We start from the raw sequence: 26,990 nt of genomic DNA on the forward strand, positions 1-26,990 counted from the left end.
TAGACAGATAGACGCCAGAAGAGAGCTGCACCGCCGAGTTCGAGAAGACTCCAAGCCAGTTACATCCGCCCCTCCTTCCCTGAGTGCCGAGGAGGGTGAACCTATGCAGGTTTGCACCTCACGCCCAAGAGAAACAGTGCCACTTGTTGGAGGGCTTTGCCTGTATTGTGCCGCCCAAGGACATCAAGCTCACTCCTGCCCTGCAAAGGCTATTCGTTCACCACAGAAAGTTAATTTAAGTGGTACTGCCATTTCTCATGACTAATAGAGGAAAAAAAAGATGGCTCTCTGCGTCCATGCATAGATTATCGAGGGTTGAATGACATCACATTCTGCCGCTGATGTCTTCGGCCTTCGATCTGTTGCAGGGGGCCGAGTTTTTTACGAAATTGGATCTTCGCAATGCTTACCATCTGGTGCGGATCAGGGAGGGGAACGAATAGAAGACCGTGTTTAACACGCCTCGTGGGCACTTTCAATATCGGGTTCTTCCCTTCGGCTTATCCAACGCCCCAACGGTCTTTCAAGCACTTGTCAATGACGTGCTGAGGGACATGATCGATAGATTCATCAACTGTACGAATCAGCTGTTCATTAAGGCGGAGAAGTGCGAGTTACACGTTCGGTCAGTTTCTTTCTTGGGACACATGATTTCAGTGGGGGGATTCACATGGACCCTGTGAAGGTGAGAGCCGTCTCTGAATGGCCGGCACCGGATTCGTGTAAGGCGTTACAGCGGTTCATCTTATTCCAATTCTCTCTCTCTCTCTCTCTCTCTCTCTCTCTCTCTCTATATATATATATATATATATTAACGTATAGAATATTAAACATTTTTTATATATATAGACCCACTTGCCAGAATGATGTTTTTTTTTTAAGTAAAATATAATAGACCTGCAATTTAGCATATGGTCACTTTTTTTCTGAATATATTTTAATAAGTACTGGTCAGAATAAGTCATTTTAACATTTTATTAAAAATGTATGTATTTTAAATATTAAAGCAGACACTTCACTTGCATTTGACATGCTATCTTTCTATATATCTGTCTGTCTATCTATCTATCTATCTATCAACACTTTTAAAAATTACATTTGATATGGTCACCAAAATTAGACGTCTAGTCTTTGACCACCTCTATCAGCAAATTTGCAGCACTTTTATCATTTATTATAATTTTTATTTGATCAAAGTTCCTGTTTATTATATTTTAAGTAGCAAGGTTTTGTTGTTTGGCTTTAGTAGAGTGAAAGCCCTGATGGCAGGATGCATTCCCCACACAGTGGAGCTACTCTGCAGTGTTATGCTGCAGATGTAAATGCGGTAGTGATCCGCGGATTCCGCGCGCACAGAGCCGCCTGCGCAGTAGACGTGAGTCGCACACTGGATCGCACTGGAACACGACAGCCCTGCTGTTACACATACACAACTCTGCAGGGTTGCCAAGACAACCCCATGACAACCCAGGGTACCCTCATCCTCTATTAGTCTTCTTTTCTTTGTCTGAATTCCCGTTTTCGCGCACACATTTACACCCGGCGTGTTTCCTCGAGTAATTTCGCTCTTTAACTCCCCTCTCCACACGCGCAACTTCACCTCCCCTTCCATCTATTTTTTTATATCCCCTCCCTCCCTTCCTCCCTCCCTCGCGCGCGCGCGCTCGCGCTCCCCTCATCTTCTGCCGCTTCGGTCAGTTCCCTCTTTCTTCTCTCCCCCTCTCCACCACCTCTCTTCTCTGCACTCATCCTCCCCTGCACAATCCCTTTCATTTGCTCGCATCCTCTCCTCCATCTTTCCGTTTCGTCTTTTTTTTCTACATCCCCTCATCGACGCGAACGCGTCTCTCTCCTCGTTTGCCAAATCCTGAAGGCAGACCTCTCTTATTCTCTCTCTCTCTCTCTCTCCGTCCCTCCCCCTTCCTCTTTACGTTTCCCCCTCCCTCCATACTCTATTTTCCTCAATGCTTAAGTCAGTCAAAAGAGCTACACTGAAGAAAAGAGGGGCGAACGGCAGGCGCTGAGAGAGAGACAGAGAGAAGGAGAGAAGCTGGAGGGAGAGAGGGGAGAGGGGGGACCGGGGGTTTGGATACATCTCCACCTGTCTTCTCTCTGCCATGGACTGCCTCTGCATAGTGACCACAAAGGTAAGCCAGTTCACCCGTCACGAGCAGAAGTGGGCGCGAGGGGGAGTTTATCGCTCTGTGTCGGGCAGCTGCTCGTGAGCTGTGAAGGGTGCGTTCAGTTCCGAGCCTCTCCACGGGCTCAGCGCTTCTTTGTTCTTCCGTCTGATCTTTCTCTCTCACCCGAGCTCGCACTGTAATGTAATTCCAGGCTGTTTTATTATAGGACTATGCATTTGAAATCCCCCTCTTGCGCTTTTTGGGGCGCGCGCGCGTACGGAATCTTTACACACAGCGCGCGCTCTTGCGTTCCACGGGAGCTGGACGCAGCGCAGCGTTTTTAAAAGTTCAATTTGGTTTTACTCGCCTCGCCGAAAAACACAGCGAGACGATACGACCAAACTGTCTCCATCCAAGCGCGTGTGCACAGGTGCACAACAGATAAACAACAGCGCAGCGGAACGCGGGAACACCGGCTCACACTCAGGCGGTACTCTGGTGCAGTGACAGAAATTAACTTTAATATGCATGAGGAAATATGTAATAGCTGACCTGGCGGGCAAAGCATCAGCACAAGCCTGACAATTTTCCTATCCAAAAATATTTAGATCACATCTCAAAAGAATAATACGAAGACATGTGAACCAAATGCAGATTTCGGCCATTAGCAATCCATACAAAAACATTTCAATCACTATTCTGAAAGTACCTTTAAACAGTGATATTGAAATATAAAATTCAGTACACACTTATAAAGAAGAACATATGATCCCGGAAGACAAAGGCAATGCACTAAATGGTTAAGTGTTTTCTTTATAATGGTTTTCTACGGGAAACCATTTAACATTAAACTTTGCACATAGCGTTTAAATATCATCAATAAGGTGTATACTGAATTTGGCTTTTAAATATCACTGTCTTACTACTGACTGCAAACCTCATAAAAGCAGCTGAGGTTCAGTGGAAGGAAAGCCTTGTTTTGCGCTCAATGTGGGCGTTTCTGTACGGATGTGACGTCACGTGGAAACTATGAATCGGCTTCTCTTTTATATCAGGATGTGGATTGTCTAATAGTTCTGGTGAATCAGTTCGTCCTCAGTCTGAACACTTCTGATGGTTCAGATACAAAGGAGCTAGAAAAGTGCTTTCTACGGCCTACTTGTACAGCAGATTTTAAGTTTTGAATTGCTTGCTAGTGATATTTAAATACACTTCTTTTTAGTGGCATATTCACCTCAGAAACAGATTGTTTGACAGCTACAAGACACTGCAGAGTCTGTATTGCTTCACATTCAAGAACTAGATAGTTACTAGAAAATAATGAAATATATCACATTTTTTGATAAGAAACAGATCAAATAAAAAGAGTATTTTTGTTAGTTGCATGATGGTTAATTTCTGACGCTGCTGTGGAGCTTCGCAGACGTGTGATGCTGTCCGTGACGAGGAGGAGGAAGTAGAGGGCTTACAAAAGCTCAAAGAAATGAAAAGGAAATGAGAGAAAAAAGTGAGAGCGATCTGTTAAATCATAGAGGAAAGGACGTATATGTGTGTGGGAGCAAGAGAGCAAGAGGTCGGCAACAAGTGAAGGCTTTCATTAATAAATGTGTGTGTGTGTGTGTGTGTGTGTGTGTGTGTGGAGGTGAGACACGTCCCACCGCTCCTGATGGCATGTGCCTCTTTTCCCCATGTCGTGTTGCTGGCAGAGCTCTCCGAATGGTTTATGTAACACTGGCTGCTGCGTTCTCTCCTGTGCTGGTGTCTGCTCCATCACTTTCCTCTCTCTCTCTCGTTGTCTTCGGATTGACTCCCACCTTGCATGCTCCTCCTAAACACTACCACATGACCTCCCTCCCAACAGACCTACTGCACCCCATGTGTGAGAGAGAGAGAGAGAGAGAGAGAGAGATTAGCGCAGTGCCTGCTTTTGTGTGGGTTGAGATGGAAATGGTGCTCTGGTCTTTGGATGTACGGTTATTAAAGACCATACTGTGTTTTTTGCGAGCATCCCAATTGCATTGCTCTTTTTGTGAGGCTTATGTTTTGCTTATGGATCAAAATGATAAATTCCAGATCCAAATGTACAGTTGGTATGGAGTAAACTCTCAGAAATAAAGGTATAAAGCTGTCACTGGGGCAATACCTTTTTAAAAGGTACACTTTTGTTCCTATTAGGTTCTAATATGTACACTTGAAGTACTTTAAGGTACCAAAATGGACCCTTTAGGCACAAACATGTATCTTTTGAAAAGGTGCCGCTCTGGTGACAACTTTTGTACCTTTATTTCTGAGAGTGCTATAAAATGAATGTGAAAAGCATTTCACTTCGAGCTTCGTTTGAGTCTCACTTAGCAGGTGTTTCAGACTTTGTTGAGATCTTTTCTAAAACTCTGCATGAAACTTGAGATTGCTGTTTTTTTTCTCTCTCTCTGGAGGACTTGAGCAAAATTAGCATTCAGTCTGATTTCTGTCAGATATCTAGCCTTTCAATTATAATCTTTCAAACAGCTAGTATTAATACTTCAATGAATGTTTCATAACCAGCATCTACATTTTAATTAGCATTAGTTCTTTGTGAACCACAGAACATTTGTTTATATATATTATGCTCACTATTAAATCATTTGTACAGACAAATAGCTAATTTAAAGCACTTTGTGCCTAATAAGTGCACTAGCTGCGGTTTTCTTAAATACTAACGTTTTCTTACTTACTGGACCAAATGCTTCAACGTTAAGAACTTCACAGTTTTATTTATCATTACTTCTTGGTTTTTCTTATCTAAAGGGCATAACTCTACACTTTTAGCTGCATTCACTTTTATTTACAGACAGGAATGTGGAGTTGATTGGATATTTTTACATGTTGGATTTATTTGTTATTTATATTTGTTATCTGCTGAATTTATGTTTTGAAAAAAGATGTTGCAAAGCGACTTTATATCACAACCGTTGCAATGTCCAAAGAATTTTATCAGCACACTGCTAAGAGAAAATAATCAATGAAAATTGAGTATCATTTGGGGAAAAGAAGTGTTTCATGACCATATTTCTCGACACACTTAAGTACACTTTGTCATATTAAAAGTTTGACTTCAAAGTACATTTTAAAACATTGTTTTAATAATGTTTTGCCATGCTTTAAAGAAATACACGTATTTTAATAATTTGACAAACATACTAAATACACAATAGACATTTCTTATATTACATTTAAAGTGCATATACTTTAAATGTACAAATACATAATGACATATACATATATTGTATATATTAGTTTATAAACATAAATGGTTGTCTGTACATTTAGCAGTACACTTAAACCATATTGCAAAGACAGTAGAAGTAATATAAAACATAACCCTGTACTTAAGTCCTAATTAAGTTGTTGAGAAGCACACTTCATTTAAATAACTGCAAAAGAATACAGACAGATTTACCATACTGAAGTCCAAAAAACCCTATGCTATTACTAAAAGGTGTGGTATTACCAGTGCACTTTTTAGTTTGTGAATCTTGACATCATTCTTGTGTCCCATCCTTATTCAGCAACTTCACGACTCATTATAGCCCCCTCTTTTGAGTGATAAAGTTTGTTGTACATTATGTTCCTGTTTCGTTGAGTTGTTTTGTGGTTGAATTACATATCATGCCAGCCTACATCTGTGTGTGTGTTATGTTTCCTCAGCATGTGTCCTATTTTGTTGTGTTAGAATCAGTTTTGTGTGTGTGTGTGTGTGTGTTAGCTCATCTGTGGCCACAGATGCATGTGAATGTCACTCAGTTCCTGTTGGCTTCATTTGATTTAAGCCTGTTCCCTTGGCAACAGAAGCAGCGCCTGCTCGTCAGATGACAGAAGCAGACAATATGAAGTGGAGAGAGAGATGAGCATGAAGCTTTCTGTAGAGGTGTGTACGTGAGAGCTGATAAACTGCATGTGTCAGTGTGCAATCTCTCCCCATGCTTTAGTTTAGACGGGCCGTTTGTGTGTGTGTGTGTGTGTGTGTGTGTGTGTGTGTGTGTGTGTGTTCACAGAAGCGGAGGTTCACCCTTTGAAAGCCTCTTCAGATGGACTGAAACTGGATCTCTCCCTGTGGTGACTGAGATTGAGCCAAATCTGGCTCCACAGATTGTGACAGTGGATGGATCTAGCTCGTACTGACCAATAAATCTCTCTCTTTGCATTTAAATGGAGCTTTTTGTTGCAACACAATATTATATTTTTATTTATTCAATTGTTAGATGCTTTAAGATGCAACTTACAGTGCATTTTACAAGTTTATGCATTTCCTTAGGATCAGACTCATGACCTTGGCGTTGTGAGCGTCGTGATCGAACAGCTACAGGAGCCTTTGTTGTCAATGCAGCAGTTTACACTTTTTAAACAGGCTTCAACCAAGTCTTTTGAAAAGCATCGATGAGCCTTGAATGAATAAATACATGTGCACGTGTACATGCAGGATTCCTGAAAAGCTTGATTATTGTGATTGTCTGGGCAGAAATGTCTTGATCACAGTGAGATGGTTTCAAGTTCAGCTTGGGGTTTAAAAGAGCCCAAGAGTTTTTGTCAGGAGTTGTTCTCACTCTCTGTTCTGCAGGATCAGATCTGTGGAGCTACAAGCTTTATACACTTGAGCTTACTCGCATTGAACACTATAAAAGCAGTATTAGAGCAGTATCTCTTTTACCTTGTAAAGCCTGACTTTATATATCTATATATATTTTACTGGTGCAAAAAAAAAAAAAAATAGAAAATAAAAAAATGAAGTGGTAACACTTTATTTTAAGGTGTACTTGTTACACGACACGTACTTACCATTATAATAACAATGAATTATGCATAAATACATGCAAGTAACCCTAAAGCAAACCCAAAACATATACTGTAGTAAGTACATGTAGTTAATTAATATTACTCACTACTTAAATGTATAATTACACTGTAACAAGGACACAATTAAATAAAGTGTAACCAAATATATATATATTTTTATAATTACATTTTTTAAATAATTTCTACTAATAACAATTTAGCAAATTAGAAAGATAAATGAGTAAATATTAATCTAAACATAATATTACATTATGTTTGTGTTTAAAAACTACAATGCATACAATCATAAATAAAAAGAAAATTTTAGATTTCACAGTGAAAAGACACGTGAATCATGACGTGAGACGGACACTTTTACAATTATACTAAAGAAAGTTAAAAAGTATATAAAACTAAAAGTTATCAATGAGATGACAGCAGACTTATACACGTTTTTTGATTAATTACAACAAGTTTAGTTTATTATTTAGAGGCCTTAGAAATGTATCAAACATGCTACAGTAGATTTATGATTATAAATATTTCTCTGCCGAACATTGTTGCCTGTTTCTATTTTTGTCTATCAAAAGAAGATCCAAAATACATAAATTCATAATTTACTTAAGCTGTTCTAAACTAATTTCTTTCCTCCATGCAATACAAAAATAAAAGTCTTTAAAAATATCCAGGCTGCCACTTTCCATGCAACTAGAGCCTACAGTGACACGATTCCTGAAGTCATGTTAGCTTTGTGTGAGGAACAGACCCAGATATACAGAATTGCCTGAAATCTTTTCCTCAGTCACAGCTCTTAAATGCCGTTCACGCTTATTTGGTCCTGGCACATTGTGTTTGGATGTGCAATGACATTTGTTGCCATTGATGTAAGACCTGCCACACGGACATGTCTTGACATGTGACTTTGGATTTCAGTATATGGACGAAAGCAATAGTGGAGAAGATTTTCAGAGACTGATGATTTATGATTGTGTTTTGTTAACAATGTGCTGGCAGACATGCCCTAATTTTATTGGTCTTTGTGGATGTAGCAGTCGCAAACATTGTTTCATTGAAGAATTTATGCCATTGCAGTCATGACATTTACTCCACGAGTGAAAGTGTCCAGGGGTAAAGCGAGTTGTATTCGACAAGTCGTAGTGCATATGCTGCTGATATGACTGGATTCTTCATCTCATGGACGTAATAGCGACAGCAAACAGATTGGGAATGACACAAGAGCGAGTCAGTATTCAGTAATGAAAGAAATAATGTCTGGGTGCACATTCGGTGTAGAATCAATCATTTCAGAGGTGACGATGTTAACTCAAATTCTTGTTATAAATTAGGCCGCATTCTTTCAGACAAAACTTAATGCCGATGAAACGAATACTTCATTCATCCACACTCCATTCGTTATAAACAGCCAAATCCTGTTTTTCATCACAATGCATTTGAACAGATTTTTTGTACCAAAGCGTCGTCTGCGTGGTTGTCCTGCTGAACACTTAATGACCCTTGTTTAAATTAATCAAGCACACAGTATGCTTTTAAAAATAATAATAACTATGCAAAAAATAATTAATGTTTATTGTAATGTTTTTGAACTCTTATTGCATGTTAATTGCAATTAAATGAGTATGCATTATAGTTAAGATTTCTATTAAATGCAATTAGCTAAACTTTAGTGTGCTTTTTGACCCACTTAGGAAGGAATTGAATACATTCTTCCATGTCATTTCTTAATTACTTCTGTTGTCTTTGAAATATAGTTAAAATGACCAGCATATATGGTAAAATCAAGTATAATCTCATTTCTGTTGAAACTTATATGTCATGCATTTAAATGTATTTGTAATTTGTAAAGATGAAGGTACAATTTAAAATATTTTAATATATATTAACTGTACATACTGAACAGGATTACAATTAAGAACTTAACATGCTTTGGTAAACTCTTTTAAGCACAACAAAAGCCTTATTTAAACATTATGATTTAAAGTTAAACTTTTAATGTGATGTTATTACAAAGTGTACTCAAGTGTATTAAAAAGCACGTCTCTTTAAGAACATTTATCCTCAATATTATAAATTCTGCAAATAGAAACATTTCAAACATTTCTATCAGTTTCCTCCAAGTTCAGCTGATCTGAGCTACTCCACACACTGCAAGTCAACATTTGTTTCTTTATTTCTCCAAAACATTTGAAACAAAGATGAGAGAAGGAGAAAGGAGGAGGAGAAAAAATTGCAAACAAACCTAATTAGTTTGTCTGTATTATGAAGCGCTAAGATTGAACGTGTGGAAACATTAAAAAGATTTGAGAGCTCCAGGCGGAAGACAAGATTTCGAGAGAATAATGACTTCAGGCATTTCTTTACACAAGACTGAAGAAACTGGGTTAATTGCCTAAAACTGAATGAAGATTCACGCTCACAGATCTAAATGCCTCTCTGAGTGCTACATCTGCCAGTGTAAGCATTCACTGAACATTAAACAGAGCCATGCAATGTCTTCATTTTTAAATAAGCTTTTCCACAGGATAACATACGTTAATAGCACGAGAATCCAACTCTTTATCAGTGTAAGTAAGTCAGAAATGCATGAAATAGCATTAGACCTCCCCTTTAACCCTTACAAATTCATGTTCTTAATGAAATAGCCCAATAGAAGTTAAGCCGAATCGACAGAATGTGTGTTATAATGTTGAATACCACAAAAATTGTATTTAGACTAGTCCCACACGTTCTGTAATAAGAGTAAAAGTCAAGGTTACAGTGAGGTACTTACAATGGAAGAAAAAAGAAAAAGTTTAAAGGAATAGTTCACCCAAATATGAAAGTGAGCTGAAAATGTACTCACCCTCAGGCAGTTGGGTTTGATTCTTCTCTATGATCCCTTATCATCTTTTCATGCATTTTGGTAGATGACTGAGAGAATAAAAGTGTTTTCTGTAGAAAGAGGTTAGTTGTATTTAAGTTACATTTACAGCTTATTAAAAAAAAAAAAAAAAGCGAAGTAAGCACTGTTGTCCTTAGAGTTCAACTTTGTTAATTTTTAAGACTTAAAACTAGACTTTGCTCTAACTACATACAAACTATACGAAATACATAATGGTAGTGTAAAATATTAGTGCATATTAGCAAATTACTATTAAAGGAATAGTTCCCTGCCCTCCAAAAAATGAATATTTTATGTAAATTGCTTTCCAAGATTAGGATGAGTTTGTTTCTTCACCAGATTTGTAGAAATGTAACATTGTATCAGTGTCTCATCAATGGATGCTCTGCAGTGAATGGGTGCCGTCAGAATGAGAGTCCAAACAGCTGATAAAAACATCACAATAATCCACAGCACTACAGACCATCAGTTCATATCTGGAGAAGAGAAAAACTGTGTGTTTGTAAGAAACAAATCCATCAAGACGTTTTTAACTTCAAACTGTTGCTTCCCTTATGCAAATAATTAGTTTATTTATGAATGATCAATATATGAAATTGAAGTTTATCAGTATATTGAAAATGTACAGAATAATATATCGTGTTATATTTTACAATATATTGAATAAGGAATTGCCACTTTCATATATTGATAAATAAATGCATATACTAAACTATTAAGCAGAGAGACTATCAGCATGCGTATATTGCCGTATATGAAAAAATATAAGCGCTAGTTTCTCACATGTATTATGTAGTATATCTCTGTTACAGCTGCTGGTGTGTAATGAAGGCGCACGAGGAAGACGATATATAGTACAAAAGGGCTTCTTTTAATGATCACGGGAGAATAAGGGCACATCCAACATAATACATCACAATACATTACATTACATTAATCAGGGACAAGGAGGAACTCAGAAGACAGGGTATTTAAACACCAGGGAAGTAATCAGGGGAATGGAGACAGGTGGGGATTAATCAAATCAACCAAACAGGAAAAGGAAGATGACCAAATAAGGAAACTGAAAGTCAATGAATGTAACGATCAAATTATATTCTACAATATATTCCCATATGATATATATTTGTTTCGTAAGGGTTCCGTCTAAAATATGAGTCCATAATCGCTTCCTCCAATCCAAAAGTAATCTCATCTGAATCAGGAGAGAAATATGCACCGGTCAAGCACCGTTTACAAGCCAAAACAGGCCAAAACATTTCAAAACAAATATGAGTGTGGATTTTGTGAGAGACAACAGGAGAGCGTTATTATGGATTATGGAATATGAACTTGATATTATCCAGAAGAGACAGTTAAAGATGCCTTGATGATGGATTAGTTTCTTACAAACATGCTTTTCTCTTCACAAGACATTAAATGATGGACTGGAGTGCTGTGGGTTACTTGTGGATCATTGTGATGTTTTTATGTTTTTCAAGTGGTAGAGCATTGCGTAAGTGCAAGGTTATGAGTTCGAATCCCAGTGAACGCATGTTAGGAGAAAATTGATAGCTTGAATGCAATGTAAGTCGTTTCGGGATAAAAGCGTCTGCTAAATGCATAAATTTAATATTAATTTCTTTAAAATTTATATCAGCCGTTTGGACTCTCATTCTGACGGCACCCATTCACTGCAGAGCATCCACTGATGAGACACTGATGCAATGCTCAGATAAAGAAATAAACTCATCTACATCTTGGATGGTCTAAGGGTTAGCACATTTTCAGCTGATTTTCTTTTTGGGGTGAACCCTTCCTATAAAAATTGAGTCTTTATTGTAAAGCATTCCGAATAAACCCTTAAAAACTACTACATCTGCTATATATTAAGTCCTGTGAAGAAAATGTTTAGAAACCCTTTTATAGACATTTAGATGTTTGTTAAGAGTACGTCTTCCGACCAAGCCCCCGCTGCCAGGCGCCTGCTGTCTCAGACGTACACCCATTTGCTGTCAGCTATGAGGAGGAGGATGCATGCAGTGAAGAGCTGTGTGATGTACCGTGGTAACAGAACTTTTACTGTGATTCAAGACAGACTGAAGAGCGTCGCCATGGATATTAACAAACCTTTTTTTTTAAACGTTCACACGGCAGTGAAAGTGAGAAGAAGCTGGAGATTGGCACAGTTTGTGATTACGTCGATAAAAATAAGTGTGTGTGTGTGTGTGTGTGTCTGCATATGTGTTTGTGAGAGTGTGTGTTAGTCTAAAGCCTGGCTGTGACAGGGCAGGTTTGGCTAACATACAGGAGGCAGATGGCCTATTTAAAATGGAAAGGACTTCACCGGCGGGCCAAGTATTCTGATGTTCGCCCTCCATGATTAGGCTCTCAAAACCCAGCCGCCCATTAGGTCCAGACTGGCCAGCATTTCACACGTCTCACACGCTCACATCAACACTTCAGTGCGGATGGACAGACAGGTTCGAACTTTAAATATCTCTAGGATGCACTGATATTGAGACTTTAGTTGATATGATAACTCATTTTTGGTAACTAGTGTATGGTAACTAACAGCTGATGAACTGAGCTGATGAGACTGGGCACTGAATGTAAAGTATTGATAGCTGATTAACACTATAATGTCTGCCTAGTTGATATGCATATGTCTCAGGCCTCTACATTAACAGCATGTTCAAAACATTGCTGAAATACAAACTGTTTTGCACACAATCAACTGTGCCTTGTGTTCTCTGACTGATAGTTGATACTTTTTAGCTAGTAAAAGGCCTTTTAGTAAAATTACAAAACGTAGTTCATGTGTCTTTCTATTGTGAAATATTTACTGAATTGTGTGTAAATGTAAGAATAACTTTTATATTGTTTGTAATATTTCAGAATAAACACTGAAGCATATTTGGTCTGCTTGATTATCAATACTTGATTTTTTTTTAGAAAAGTGTGTTAAAATGTGAGCATCAGATATGATTATCAATAATAAACACAACAGATTTTTGATCATAAAACTAAGTGTTAAAAATAGACACTTACCTAACCTTATTATTAGGAAATGTAGAGTGACCACTGATATTTATATGCATTTTATGTAAGAATCCGCTGTACTGTTAATAATGTCCCATTGATTTACTTTAAAAGCTATCAGAATATCATACTTGTTGGCCATATATATATCAGCAACTGCACCAAATGTCATATTTTTGCTCAGGTTGGGCCTCTGAATACAACTGAGTTGTTTTTTCCTCCATAAATATGAGCTTCATATTCTCACTTTAATTTACTATAAAGACTAAATCCTAATGCATCAAATATGATATTAAACAAACATAATATATATACTATTGTTTTATGTGTCCAGCTTTAATATTCTTGAAACCTTGCATACAAAATATTCTGCTTGGATTTAAAAAAAAAAAAAAAAAACAAGAAAGAAAGCTTTGTGTTTTTCTGTTTGTTTTCTAACCGGATTAATTGAAAAACATACATTGCATTAAGTACTAAGTCCCTTTAATATTTTCCACATTTTATGTTTCAGCCATATATGCTAAAATGTTTAACAATTTATTACCAAAATGTAAAGTCTGTAGCACAAACTGACAAACAGTGGTAAGATTTTATATGTGATAAATGTATACACTTGCTGTTAAGCAATCAAACTGTTAACCCATCATTTAACTGAGTGATATACGTAAATAACCTGCATGCAAAAGTGGGTAACAAGAATGAAGTAATGGCATGAAAAGAAAGAGAAGATGCCTAGTTGCTTACCAGTATGCTCAACCAAAATACAGTATTGTGCATGACTGAAATTTAGGCTTGTGTGTTTTTGAGAGACAGAAGCAGGGAGAGAATAAAGATGAGAGTGAGGAATGACAGCAGGGAGAAGAAGAGAAAGACGAGAGACTGGATTCACTGCTCACTGAAGCCATGAGGATGATGTAACAGTGATGTATCTCCCAGAGATAGACTTTCACATAGATCCTGTCCATTGACAAACTGTGGCATGTGTGTGTGTGTGTGTGTGTGTGTGTGTGTGTGTGTGTGTGTGTGTGTGTGTGTGTGTCAATCAGTGGCGGAGCCAGAGGGGTGTCCAGGGTGGGACTTGACACCCCTGACATCTGGTGCCAGCAGATGTCTTCCAGATACCTTCCAGCCTCTGCTAACTCTCACATCAACACGCTCACACCACACATTCATTTTCTTATGGAGTGAAAAACATTGAAGAGCAAAGAGGACACAGATGATTACACTTTGACAGACAATACAGAACGGTTTACTTTTGATAACAGGAAACAAAGTCTCTGCATTAAAATTTTGTCAGTTTTTATTAAAAATGTCAAACTATAAATACAGTTTTGGAGCTCAAATTAGCATGAAATAAACATGATTGAACATCTGAGGGCATGTTACAGTACAACTTACTAAATGTAGGATATAGTGTCTCATGTTATCATTCAATGAGAAAGACAGCAGCTTGAAAACACTGCCACAGAACCTCAGAAAATCCATTCAGTGACCATAAACTTGTAAGAAAAATGTACTACGCTACAGAGGAGAATTTTGCAAAAATTATAATTTTTATATTTTTACTCAAATATCGACTTTTTATTATAATTAAAGGGGTCATATGATGCTGCTAAAAAGAACATTATTTGTGTATTCGATGTGTTTATGCGTTTTAAGGTTCAAAACACGTTATTTTCCACATACTGTATATTATTGCTTCTTCTCAATGCCCCGCCTTCTGAAACGAGTGCATTTTTACAAGCTCATCATTCTGAAAAGCGAGGCGTGCTCTGATTGGCCAGCTCTCCACTGTGTTGTGATTGACTGAATACCAAAAGCGTGTGACAGAAATGTTAACCCCCTCAACATACTGTGATGCGTGTCCCAGTCAGAACACCGGCGCGACAAGACAAAAACAATAAAACCCATTACAAACAAGGCATTTGTTGCATTCAGTGGGGATATAATTATGGATTATAAAGACTTATACTGTGTTTTTGTGCACTGCGTTGCAGCGTGCCGCGTAAACATACTGTAAAACTATGTCTCCATTTGTGATTAGAGAAACGGCAAACAACAAGTGCTACACTGCTCAAAACTCAGATCTTCTTTATGCACCAAAAGGTTGTAACACTCAAAAGAGAAGTTGAAATTGCATCATATGACCACTTTAATAACATTATAATGTCACTATAAAAAATTTAAAAGATGAACTATACTGTTATTTTTAATCTTAACAATAGGGTTGCCTGCATTGTTTAGAATTTTTTTTAAAGAAAAAATGACGTAATGAATTGCATGCTTGTTATTAAGTTGAAGTTTTAAGTTTGCTGAACAACATTTACAAGATTCACTGTATATATTAATGTTCAATCTTTTGCTCCAACGACTGGTAAACTTGAGGATACAATTAAGAGAAATAGGGTCCAGTAGACTAACATTTGAAGTTACGTTAGGAATGTTTAGCTTATGTGGGTTGATGTGAACTAATCATTATTCATAAGATTTATTCATGACAGGTTGGAGTTATAAAAAAACAACAACAACAACAACAATGATGCACACAGATAATTCATTTAAACAAATAACACAATATTCCATGCAAAAAAAAGTAAAAAATAAGAAATCTTTAAATAAGAAATACTCACATTTAACCTCTAGATTTTCAAAAAAGATCTCAACGGTGTACCACACTGAGCTCAGATTTGCAAAAAATAAGAAAGTCAGCAATCAATAGTCTGAGAAATGTTATAGATTTTGTGAACATTGATTTTTATAGCTATTTATAGTACTTTTAATTATTTAAAAATTCATAATTCCAATTGAATCTCTGCTTATTATAATCATATCGTCTCTTCTAGAAATCATTCTTTGGTCTCCTTCTAAGTCAGCCTGATAACTTCTGATCTCTACATGGACAGCTCTCATTGCATCATTTCTCTCACCTTGTCCACCATCTTGGTCTGATTTATTTATTTATTTATTTATTTTCTCCACTGAGCTCTTCGCAGTGCATTCTGGGATTGCTCTCTCTTTGAAGGAGCTATGCAATGCTGTCTTAGGATGTGTGCAGAAAATATCTTTGGGAGAAATCTTGCCAGAAAACATGCTTGTAAATGTTGCTTCTGTTGGCAACTCACTGCGTTTTGGAACAGAGCCTGTGTTTAAAAAATGTCCTGTTTTTCTTTTAAATTCATATTCTTGGTTCTCTCTGCCCTTTTAGTACATTCTCTCTCCTTTCCTGTCTCAGTCATTATAGCATGTTTACATGAATAATACATGTAAGAGATGTAAGTTGGTGAATGTCAGCAGCTGTGCTGATCTGTGCCATGTCCAGCATCGCTCATATACAAGACAGCATCCCTTTGAGCCGTTTCAATAAACTGGCATGCAAGTAAACTGCATGACTGTTCATTTGCTAAATGAGATCTATGGGTACATACTAACTTGATTTTTTTTAGGTAGCATAGCATTGTATATTTAGCTACCGCCTCCATGTGAGTATGTGGTCATGTTCAGAATTCGAGCTTACTACTTGCACAATACTGTGCAGAATACCCTACACTTCCTTCTACTGGTATAAAAATAGCATGTCATTAGCAATACATGAGTCATTATGCAATGATAAATATTTCAAATAATTGTTTGCTATGTAGTTGTCTCATAAGGTGACCATCTGTCCAATTTTAAGTTGGACAGTCTGATTTTTACTGGTTTTGAACTTCAAAACAGTCTGGGTTTGAACTAGCTGTGCATTTGGGTCTTCTTTTTAAGAGCATGACTGTTTTGTAATTGAAAAAAAAAAAAATAGAAGCAACCCCAATAACGTGTATTTTTTCCCACGGAACGCTATACATATCATTCAGTGACCTGAATGATATGTATTGTTTATAGAAACCTATAAAGTCTTTCCTCTGGCATCAAAACTCAAGTCTTCGGGAGGGATTTCTCAGAGAAGTGACAGAAGCCACACATCACTTGCTTTGTTCCCAAATAAATCTACCGATTTGAAAGAATCGACAAGAAGAAAGAAGTGACAAAAGAGTAATCCAAAGGAACAGGCAATGGTCATAATCCAAGTGAGCAGTAAAAGTAGGGAAAAAACAACACATTTGATATTAAAGCACTGTACTTGAGCTTGATTTGTTTTGAGGAAAGCATGTGATCTATGATGTCCAAAGCTAGATTTGCTGCTTCAGGATCTGATTTAAATAATGCGAACCTGCAGTTTCCTTTACATTATATTATATTATAATGTGTTAGCATTGTTTTTATATATATTTTTTAATAGTGTAATTTAAATTTAGCACTAACATGGACCATGTACAATAGCTTGTTTATCAGTAAGACAAACAAAAAAGTTGGTTATATCTGACCAAAATTATTTCAACACACATTATGGTGTAATTACAACTTCCAAACTTGCAAGCAGAAATGTCCCAGTAGATTTTGAGTGCAGAATTAGAGCTTTTAACACAGAAAAGATACCTTGTGGTATCTATTAAAAGTTTATGTGGTAGGGATGGGAAGATTCACAAATTTGCATCGTTGCATTGGATTAAAAGGTAATGATGCAAATCATCGGATACAATTTGGCATTTGTATCACGATGGATCGTTTCTAACATATTTGCATAGGGAGAAAACTATTTATTTATATAGAATTATTAGTACATGAGCTATAATTTTATTTTTTAGAAAGTGACCAGTAATCTGTGACTAATATTTCAAATGTAGATTGATTTCTACTCTCTAAACTGTTTCTTAATCGCGTTCTCTCTTCACCACTGCTGCTACGTGAATATGCCGTATCACAACACTATGGAGACACTTAACACTAAACTGCTAATAATGTAAGCCACTGGGAGACTGTAGACCAGGGGTCTCCAAACTCTGTGTCCTGCAGAGATTAGATCCAATTTCCCTCAAAACACCTGCCTGAAAGTTTCTAGTATGCCTAGTAAGACCTTGATTAGCTGTTTCAGGTGTGTTTAATTAGGGTTGGAGTTAAACTCTGCAGGACACCGGCCCTCCAGAAACAAGTTTGGAGACCCCTGCTGTAGATGACTGTGATTCATTGTATTTGCATTTAGAGAAAGACAAATAATATAAAAAGCTGTAATACAAAGTTGTTGTTTTTTCAAATTTACGTTTTACTATTGTTTTCATGCTGTGATGGTGAGGGCAGGAACATATGTGACGTAGCCACGTGCACTTACAAGAGCATCGCATTGTAGCGTTTAATGCTGAGGAGGACTCCAGCCTACAAGCCTCCATAGGACTGAACTATGAAGGATGCAGACTTCTGTTTGAGAAGCACTCAATTAGTCCACATAAGCCCTGCCCCTACAAACATACATCTGCTGGCATTTTTAAAAGCCACGCCCACGTTTTTTCTGTTACACTTGGATGTACATCACAATACGGAATATGAGATCTGATGCTACTTGTGTTTCATCATGCCTTAAAGTGAACATTTGTGTGGCATATGTGGTTTACGAGGACACAATTTTTATTTATTTACCCACATACACAAAATCTGTAAGCGTTATGTTTGGGTAGGGTTTAGGAAACTATGATTTGTCAAGTATAAAACAGTTACGCCTAAATGGAGAGTTACCATTAACCACATATGCCAGTATTTGTGTTAGTATGCATATGTGGACATCAAATCATAAAAATATTATTTGGTGGCGATTAGAGATGGCTCAACCTGGACACATGCAGGGCCACAACTGGCAGCATGAATCTCTTTGCCAGAAGGAAAGACAGAGACCGGTGTCCTTGAGAAGAGATCAAATATGACCTCTCTACTTTATCTGCTGACATTAGAGACACACTGTAAGAGCATTAACACACACACATTTGCACAACAGGCTAACAGCCTGTTTCTCACATCTGAAAACATCTTGCACAAAATAAGGCTTTATCATCACACGTGCAAACATACGTGCTCACACACAGTCAGTCTCGAAACATGAGCTAATGTTCGATTCTTTTACAGATATGCTCACACAAATGCAGCGGTGAGCCCGTGCGCACTCTTTCCATTGTGGATCAACACACTGCTGCCTACAGACTTGGCCATGTTGCATATACATGCTCGCACACACACACCAACATGCGTTCACCCACACGCATCCTACTTAAACAAGCCCTGACACATACACACATGTGGAAAAACTCTGGCACACTGTTTCATGACATACTTGTCATCTTAAACTGAGAGCTGTGGAGGCATGGATGAATAAATAAGCCGAGCAGTTTGATTTTGTGTGTGTGTGATGAAAAGGCTAAGCAGCCGTTTTTGCAGCAGTTCCTAAGTGACTCCAGCTGTTAGATGTCCAGTCCCATTGCCATCCTGGCTTTGTTTACTAACATTCTACTAACATACTCTGTTTCTTTCATACACTATGTACAGCATGCAGAATATCAAGACCTTCCACCAGCCTCTACATTTGCCAAAATGTGCAGTGTACAATGCAAAGTTAGATGCAGCTCAGAGATGCCATGAATGCATTTACATAACTCCAGTGTGTTGCATCAAAATGTTATATGAAATTAAAGTTTTAAATATAAAATACTGAATATAGAAATATGAAGTGTGGGAAACAACTAATATATTTTAAAGATATAGTACACAATTTCTGTGATCAGTGTCACCTTCAAATATAAAGCAGGTTTTTAAACATCCTTTGCAAACGCCTCTTTCGCACATCACACCTCCCCAAACTCAAACATCACAAACACAGCTCTTACAAGTATAAAAGTGTATAGGAATGTCTCAACAGGTAACATTAGGCTACTTTTAATAAAACATATTAGGAATTCTATTAACTTGAAGTTTAGCTTACCCATTGAGAAGATAGTCTACTCTGAAAGACTGGTGTATCGATTCTAACCCAAACATCCCATCAAACTCCTCCATCCTGTAAAAACACTGCCAGTGTTAACCCTTGTTTTACCACATTGTCTGTCTCTCTGTTTTGGCAAGTCTTTGAATTTTGCTTGCACTTCTGTAACAAACCTGATTTTCTTTGGACTGAATGCAGTGGTTATGCATTGACTGAGACTTCCATATTTGAAGCACTTTAATTATTGACTGCTATCTGTCTGTGAAGAGAATTTAAACCAGTATAAAAAAAATAAAATAAAAAAAAAAAGTTAATGAAAAGCATGTCAGGATCTCCTCCTCAAAAGGGCACTCCATCCTTATAAAATGTACCATTGTTTCACGGACTGCATCTCCCAGAATACCCCATGCCAGGAACTGATTACACCTACAGCTGTTTCCAAATAGAAGGACTATTTAAGTTGCACTCATTGACATTGCAAAGTATTGTTTTGCTGTTTACGGACTCTACCTGTTTAATATTTTGCTTTAATTTATTTTTTATTTCCGTTTTAGTTTTCAGTTGTTAGCTATTTCCAGTTTTAAAGGGTTAGTTTACCCACAAATGAAAAATTGTCTTTGATTTTTCAGGCTGTTTAATGCCACTCAGCGGGTGTTGCATGCATCAATCCAAAAGAACTCAAATAAAAAGCGCCCATCCATAAAAAAAAGTGTCTCACACAGCTCTGGGAGGTAAACAAAGGCCTTCTGTAGTGAATCGATGCGTAATAATCACTTGAATCTAGCTTGTGCTCACTGTTGTAAACAGAAGTAGTTCAGGGGGAATTACGTATGAGGTCACTTTTGCGGAGCCGTGTGAGACACTTTTTTTATGGATGGGCGCTTTTTATTTCACGTCTTTTGGACTGAAGCAATGCAACACCAGCTGACTGCAATGACAGAGCTTGAAAGATCAAAGACCATTTTTAATATAACTCCGACTGGATTTGTCTGAAAGAAGAAAGTCACCATATTATGACTTCATTCATTCAAAAGAATTTCATCACAGTTCATGATTTGTAAACTAATACATTTTAATATTTGCATCAAATATCCAGCTTCATATGTATGGCTGTAGTAAACTGTAGTAAACCTGCTTGGTAACTAACCTGGTAGAGTGATGCATTTGAAATGTGTAGCATTTGATTTCAAGTCCTGTGAAACACAAGCCAAGATAAAAGCTAGCTTTAGCTCTGTTCTACCTCAGCAGTGTACACGATGTCATGACTTAATTATGATTGACACCAGTTAGCTCCTGTCATGATTTTATTAATGCACACTCTCCCAGCCTTGAAAAGTGAAGGCTTAAAGAAAATCCCCAGTTTCCCACTTATCATTAAAAATGGTGGTGCCATTCATGTGCACTCATCAATATGATCTTTCTGACATGACTTGAAGGAAGCAAAAGCTTAGTAATGCTAAAGTACATGACGGGTATATACTTGCACGTATACAGTGTATGATGTGTGAACAAATTTACACACTTCAGTGCATTGGGCAGTGATGCAGAAGGCATGTGCTGTCTTCAATGCATAAAGTATTCATTCACATGGTTACCTGGCAAACACATGCTAACACGCAGAGCTTATATTTCTTTGGCGGTTCTCAGTTGAGATGTACTTGTAATAATGACCTACCGTTCCCACTCATCTAACTGCCCTTCTCTCTTTCATTCATTCCCCTCAATTCTCATCCACCCATCCGTGCTTTTTTCTCAGTGAGTCTCCTACACGCATACATCAACCTTCAGCACACGCATTCACTGCAGAGGTGCATCCTCCATATTCACACACACACACACTTGAGACGCATGATCAGTCTTTCTCACGTCCTCTGCTGCATAACTGATCACACATAAAAAGCTCATTAAAAGTCGCTCATCCAGGCATTCAGATTCTGTCATCATTTACTCACCCTCATGTGGTTGCAAATACAAATCAGTAAAAAGGAAAAATGGACTATCAGGATTCACTAGTAGCTGAGTGAATGTCGAGTGTAAACTGAATCGGTTGGCTTAGGGCAAAGTTGATGCTAAAAATGAAGTGGGAGAAAGGCCATGGGTGGCAGGGCACGTTCTCTTCTCGCCAGACACCTGTGTAAGTTCTGTCTAGGCAAGGTGAGACAGGACAGGGCTCACTTTTGAACAACACAAGCTGCCACTGTCACACCAGGTGGCCCATCTGGACTTTCCAAAAATGAAGACTAGAACTGTATCACAGAAAGAGAGAGAGAGAGAGAGAGAGAGACAATAAGGTTGATTTGTCCACTTGTTTTCTCACATGGCAGTTATTAGTGGTGTTTTCTTCTCAGACATTATTAACATCATCATCAACACTCTGACTCTGTTTTTGAAGCAATTGACTGTAAAAATCGGGAAGAAAATGTTGGAGTTACTGGAAATGGTTTATACCACAACAGTAGGTAGATGAACAGGCAGATGTAAAATAATGGCAAGACTGTGCAAATAGTGCAGATAACACTGAAGAAATATGGGGCAAAAATAAACACCAGAATTAGATTATGCAGTCGATAGACTCCTTATACCAGTGGATTGATGAAATTAGTAGTTGGATGTGCTGTAACATCATTCTCAATGAAACAAGGACTTTTTTATTTATTTATTTTTACTGTGATACTTTTTCACAATTGTTTGATAAATAAAAAGAAGGAAAAAAATGGCATTTACTTAAAACAATATACACTACTGTTCAAAAGTTTGGGGTCAGCAGAGTTTAATTTTTGAAAGAAATGAAAACTTTGATTCAACAAAGATGTGTTAAATAGTAGTTAAGACTTAAATTGTTAGAAAATATTTATATTTTCAATAAATGTTGTTCTTTTTAACTTTCTATTGATAAAAAAAAGGTTTCACAACTTCCACAAAAAAAAAAAAAAAAAAAAAAAATATATATATATATATATATATATATATATATATATATATATATATATATATATATATATATATATATATATATATATATATATATATTAACAGGCACGTGCACAGGTAGGGCTCAACCTGTGCAGAGCACATGCCCTTTTTGCCCTTACACTCCGAAGTGCCCTTTTTTTGGTGGTTTTTTTTTTTGTTTTTTTTTTTAATGCTATTGGTCACCATTTACGTCTGTATGTCTGTTTTACAAATATTTAGCAAATGAAAGTTCTTAAAACAAGCTTGTGTAAATCTAATTCGATCCTCAAGCTGTCAGTAAGTTGATAACTCCGCCCCCTCTATATTCATTGAATCAACTGAAGTTCCACAGCAGCCGCACAGTAGACAACAGCTGAGCTGAACAGTTTTGCGAAGGGTAAATAAATATCTTGTTGTTTGAATAAGTACTACTAAACACTATGTCTATAAAGGCTCGTATTTTATTTATTGGATGTCTGTCTGACTGGCTGAGACATGTGGGACGTCGCCTGAGAGAGAATGCTAGCATTTGCCATCTAGTTATAGCCAATACATAGCCAACACTTAAAGGGACAGTAAGTAGGAATTACTCCCATCTAGTGGTGAAATTGTATTTTGCATTCAAACTAATTTTGCTCTCCAGCGCCTCGCTTTTTCAAATGCGCGTTGCATCTACAGTAGGCGATATGTACCAAAAAGCTTTGACAGGATGTCTTCTAATAGCACTTCGTCGAGTTTTCCTTCAGGTGAACAGGTGTGTTATTTCAAACAAACTGCAACATGACAACTAACAAACGAATGTTACAGTATGAATTACTAACTGTGGAAAACATGAAATATTGTAATTAGTAGTTATGTCTTCTTTATTCGTTATATTTTCTGAATTATATGCATTGTTAGATATAAAAAAAAATATTATAATATAGATTGTAACACTGACTTACCTGTTGAGAAGAAAACTGGCCACTTCAGCGTCTCTTTTGAAATCTTTATCAAGCATTAGCTCTTTCCACCTAGAAAAAGCTTCCCCGACATTAACTCTTGTTTTCTGTAATCTACGGTCACGTTTCCTTTTATGTTCTATTTTTGACTGTTTTGGCGACGATGTTTTCTTCTCCTGTGGCGCGGCATATGTATGGTCCATAATAAGAATGCAATCCAGACTTTTAAACTTGCCGCTGCAGTTTCAAGCGCCTCTCACTGCTCTGCACCTGCGTTTCTGGCTCTGACCGAAAACGCGCTGTGGAAACGTGTTGGCTTAGTACTTTTTGTCCCTCTCTGCTATTATAGTTTTGCAAGATGGCGGAACTACATGGAAGCCTCCGTCGACCTACCCATCCCATGTATATAAAGATAATAAATTCTTCATTTACAAGGATTAGTTTAAACATTGGCATAGGTATTTGTACACCATTGAGGGCATATTTATCAATAAAAATATTGATTTTAGATAATAAAATACCTAAAAAGTTACTTATTGTCCCTTTAAATAGTCTGGGCATATAGTAGCATTTCATCTTTTATAAAATGCGATTTTGGCCAAATGCATTTTACCACAGGAAAAACTGAGCGCTCCGTCTATATAGCTACAAAAACTAGTTTGTAACCTGAAGATGAAAATATAATGTGATCCCGGCAGCGGCAGGCGCCGTCGCCGTTTTAATGACGGACAAAAAAAAAAAAAAAAACATTTGCACGCATTCGCTGGTCAAAAACTATATATTGATAACAACAACATATAATTTGTTTTTACCATCGGAAAATCATAACAGGTGCGCCCCCGCACTGTTTCGTACTGGAACTTACACAAAGCAGCGAGTGATCCTCGTCACCTAGATAACTATATTTCTAAGAAATTTCTTCTTTGATTTATGATTGCTGATATACTTAATTTTTTAACATTTAGGATAATCATGTTATGGTATACTCTCCGTATACTCTCTGTATAAAAAGTAGTAAAACATGGTTTTACTACAGTAATGTAGTAGTAACTAAAAAAAATTACAGAAGATCACTGTGAAATCTTTATATTTTATCATGCAGAATGTAATTCATGATTCATTCCAAGGCTTCGTTTATTTGATCCATGTAACAATAAAAACTCCCTAATTATCGGGAAGAAGGAGGCGGGAACCGGCGCACAATCAAATAAAGACTTTGATATTCAAAAATAAACAAAACAGCGCGTCAGCCCCTCACGGACGACTGGTGCGCACAAATAAAAGCCAAAACATAAAATAATGTCCCAGGCCTGGTCCTCTCTCGTCCTTCACGGTCGTCGCTCCAGTTTTATATCCTTCCATCTCCTACGTGGGACTCGATACTGGCGGTGGGGCGCAGGTGTAGCTCATCTCCAATCACTACACCTGGCCTCACCCCTCGTTCCCACGCCTCTCGGCCCCGCCCCACTCGCCACAATCCAAAATACAGCAAAAACAGTAATATAGTGTAATATTTTTACAATTTTAAATAACTGTTTTCTATTTGAATATATTTTAAAATGTCATTTATTTTTGTGATCAAAGCTGAATTTTCAGCATCATTACTCCAGTTAGTACTGTTCAGTGTCACGTGATCCTTCAGAAATGCTTTTCACTGCAACTGTACTTTTCACACTATTTTTATTTATTCTTTCATTGCTGGCTTATTTTATGGAAAGTGTAGTGAATAAGAGACCTTCAAGAAACCAACATCCCTGGTCCACCACAGTATAAAATTTTTGCCAGGTAGGCAGAAACATGTTGGATATGTTATAGTAACGGTATGGCTATAGTTTCTTATAATCTGGAATTGAGTTGTACCGTAGTGTTGGACATAATTACTTTTCAAAAAAGTTAGTCAAAAATACTTGACTCATTGCTCACCTTCCCGTCTTCTCAATGTCATTCATAATAATGTTAACCAAATAATACAAATTAGCTTATGAAACCAAACAGAACAGCTAAAAAAGAGAATATATATAATTGATATAAAAAAAGGGAGGGGGTGCCCTTTTTCAGTTTCAGTACATGCCCCTCAAAAGGTCTGTGCACGGCCCTGTATATTAAGCAGCACATTTGATAATAAATCAGCATATTAGAATGATTTCTAATTGTATTTTTGATCAAATAAATGCAGCCTTGATGAGCAGAAGAGACTTCTTTAAAATACATTACAGATCTTACTAGACTCAGCGAAGGAGTCCAGCTACCATGCCCATTAATGCAGTATGCCTCTTTTTAAGTGAAAATACCGACTGAATATAAACCTATTAAACTTTCAGCAGGTTATTAAGCTTAAAATACGATGTGTTCACTCCAGACATGGTGAGCAAACATATTTACAGTACCTTTGCATTCTCTGATTAAGCAGGAAACACTTACCTTTACAGAGACTACTGCATTATTTTATTTCATTTAATGTCCTTTAATTTTTACTTTTATTTTGATGCATTTTAATCCAATTTTACATTTACATGATTTTCTTTCTTTTTTCTTTCTTTTGCATTTCTAATTGTTCAAATAGTTTTAAAATATACTTTTATTTCTCATGCTAGTGTCCACACTTAAAATTGAATAATAGTGCATTGTTTTAAAGTACAAACCCGATTCCAAAAAAGTTGGGACACTGTACAAATTGTGAGTAAAAAAGGAATGGAATAATTTACAAATATCATAAACTTAGATTTTATTCACAATAGAATATAGATAACATATCAAATGTTGAAGGTGAGACATTTTGAAATGTCAGGCCAAATATTGGCTCATTTTGGATTTCATGAGAGCTACAGATAACAAAAAAGTTGGGACAGGTAGCAATAAGAGGCCGGAAAAGTTAAATGTACATATAAGAAACAGCTGGAGGACCAATTTGCAACTTATTAGGTCAATTGGCAACATGATTGGGTATAAAAAGAGCCTCTCGGAGTGGCAGTGTCTCTCAGAAGTCAAGATGGGCAGAGGATCACCAATTCCCCCAATGCTGCGGCGAAAAATAGTGGAGCAATACCAGTGCATAATATCATCCAAAGATTCAGAGAATCTGGAACAATCTCTGTGTTTAAGGGTCAAGGCTGGAAAACCATACTGGATGCCCGTGATCTTCTAGCCCTTAGCACTGCATCACATACAGGAATGATACTGTAATGGAAATCACAACATGGGCTCAGGAATACCTCCAGAAAACATTGTCGATGAACACAATCCACCGTGCCATTCTCCGTTGCTGGCTAAAACTCTATAGGTCAAAAAAGAAGCCATATCTGAACATGATCCAGAAGTGCAGGAGTTTTCTCTGGGCCAAGGCTCATTTAAAATGGACTGTGGCAAAGTGGAAAACTGGTCTGTGGCCAGAAGAATCAAAAAGTGAA

The 26,990-nt window shown here is 37.2% G+C and overlaps 1 protein-coding gene across 1 annotated transcript in view; it reads left to right on the forward strand.

The window, feature by feature from the left end:
• The first annotated feature begins 1,676 nt into the window (after positions 1–1,676).
• Positions 1,677–26,990, forward strand: part of LOC127990697 (disks large homolog 4-like) — a 116,735-nt gene continuing 91,421 nt past the window's right edge. The window contains exon 1 of the mRNA XM_052591518.1: positions 1,677–2,147. Within this exon, the coding sequence (XP_052447478.1) occupies positions 2,118–2,147 (30 nt within the window). The 5' untranslated portion in view covers positions 1,677–2,117. The remainder of the gene's footprint in view (positions 2,148–26,990) is intronic.

Source organism: Carassius gibelio, chromosome A5, assembly GCF_023724105.1.
Source record: "Carassius gibelio isolate Cgi1373 ecotype wild population from Czech Republic chromosome A5, carGib1.2-hapl.c, whole genome shotgun sequence".
NCBI classification, from domain to species: Eukaryota; Metazoa; Chordata; class Actinopteri; order Cypriniformes; family Cyprinidae; genus Carassius; species Carassius gibelio.